We start from the raw sequence: 1,799 nt of genomic DNA on the forward strand, positions 1-1,799 counted from the left end.
CCAACAACTGATGCTGAGCTATAAGGGTCCCTAACCCAGTCAAGGCATTCAGTGGAGAGTGAAGAGAAATAAAATGACAACTTCTCCTCAAGAGTTTTTAAATGCTTAACTATTATCTCACACAGTGCAGCAGTGTGAACACCTTGCCATTGCATGGTGAGTGTGAACATTTCAAGATTGCCACTCTCCATGTGTTGATGCCAGAGTTGCACCTTTGAACGGAATCCATTAATTTTATCTGTACTTGTAAGCAGGTTTTCATTTCGGCCTTGCATTCGGGTGTTCAGTTCATTCAGATGATGAAATATATCTGCCAGGTATGCCAGCCTTGCACACCACTCATCACTTGCAAGCTGCTTTGCGTAATCTGACCTCTCATTTGTCAGAAACACTTTAAGTTCCTCCCGCAGCTCATACACACGAACCAAGACCTTGCCACGCGACAACCACCGGACCTCCGTATGAAACAGCAAGGTTTTATGCTTTGCTCCCATCTCCTCACACAAAGCTGCAAATATGCGACTTTTCATGGGTCGTGACTTTACAATGTTTACCATGCGCACAACATCATCCAACACATGAACTAAGGCTGATGGTAGTCTTGGCTACGAGGCCCTCGCGGTGTAAAAAACAATGCGTAATAATCACATCTGTATTTCTTTCCTTCACTCTGCTTACAAGGCTTTTGGTGCGCCCGATCATGGCTGCAGCTCCATCGGTGCAGACACTTATGCAGTTTTCCCACTTAAGTCCTCCTTGTTCAAGGTATTCTGATGTGACCCGAAAAATTTCTTCTCCTGTTGTTTTTTCTGGCAATACCTTGCAAAAAAAGAAGTTTTCTCTAATTGCATCACCATCAACAAAACGCACATTAGCTAAGAGTTGAGCATGTCCACTGAAATCAGTAGACTCGTCAAGTTGCAATGCAAATTTCTCACTGATACGGATCTTTTCCAAAACCACACTTTCGATGTCTGCAGACATGTCATTAATACGTCTGGAAATTGTGTTGTTTGAGGGAGGGACTTTGGCTATTTCCTTTGCTGCTTCAGGTCCGAGCATCTCCTCTACAATAGCTTTGCAGGCAGGAAGTATTAATGTCTCTGCCACAGTGTGCGACTTTTTTGTCTTGGCTATAAGTTCAGCAACTTGATAGCTAGCTTTAAGAGCTCTTTCATTTACCTTTGTTGTTTTTCTCATAAAAGTTGCCTGTTTCTCCATGTTGTCACGCAGGCGAACAAAATAGTCCACATTCTTGTTTTGAAGCAAAGGGTGTTTCGTTTGGAGATGGCGTTTAAGTTTGCTTGGGACCATAGCAGGGTTAGCTAGCTTTTCACCACACACCACGCACAGTGGAGTTGGTTTGTGTTCATCTCCAGTGAAAGTAAATCCAACTGAAATATAGCTTTCGCTATATTGCCTTGCGCCAGAGAATTTAACCATCTTTGCTTTCTTTTGACCCCCACTCATACTCGGGCTCTCATCTGGCTCCAGATTTTGTTCAGAGTCCAGTTCTTTCCTTTTCAAAAACTTGTCCATCACTGCAGTATCAGTGTCTCTCTCCTCACAGCAGCCGTTGTCTCTCTGACACTGTGTGAGGCGTCTGCCTGCGTCTCATGGGGGCGGGGACACGGCGGACACTTGTCAAGATTGGCAGGGGGAGGAGTTATAGCACTGCACAGCGCCGTGACCACATATGACACTGGCGGGGGGAGTGACGGGAGGAGTTATAGCGGGCGAACAGCACCTTGACACCCAGACCCGGCGGCACACCACGGTGCTTCAGACGGCACACTGGT

General features: G+C 45.8%; 1 protein-coding gene across 1 annotated transcript; it reads right to left on the reverse strand.

Moving 5' to 3' along the window:
* Nucleotides 1–567: 567 nt before the first annotated feature.
* On the reverse strand, nucleotides 568–1,539 carry LOC146998230 (SCAN domain-containing protein 3-like). Its single transcript, XM_085812473.1, has one exon. It carries the CDS (start codon nucleotides 1,537–1,539, stop codon nucleotides 568–570), a length of 972 nt encoding a protein of 323 aa, XP_085668599.1.
* Nucleotides 1,540–1,799: the final 260 nt, after the last annotated feature.

This window comes from Stegodyphus dumicola, chromosome 3 (assembly GCF_044657685.1).
Source record: "Stegodyphus dumicola isolate Sdum_Otavi_A_Nest chromosome 3, ASM4465768v1".
In the NCBI taxonomy this organism is placed as follows: domain Eukaryota; kingdom Metazoa; phylum Arthropoda; class Arachnida; order Araneae; family Eresidae; genus Stegodyphus; species Stegodyphus dumicola.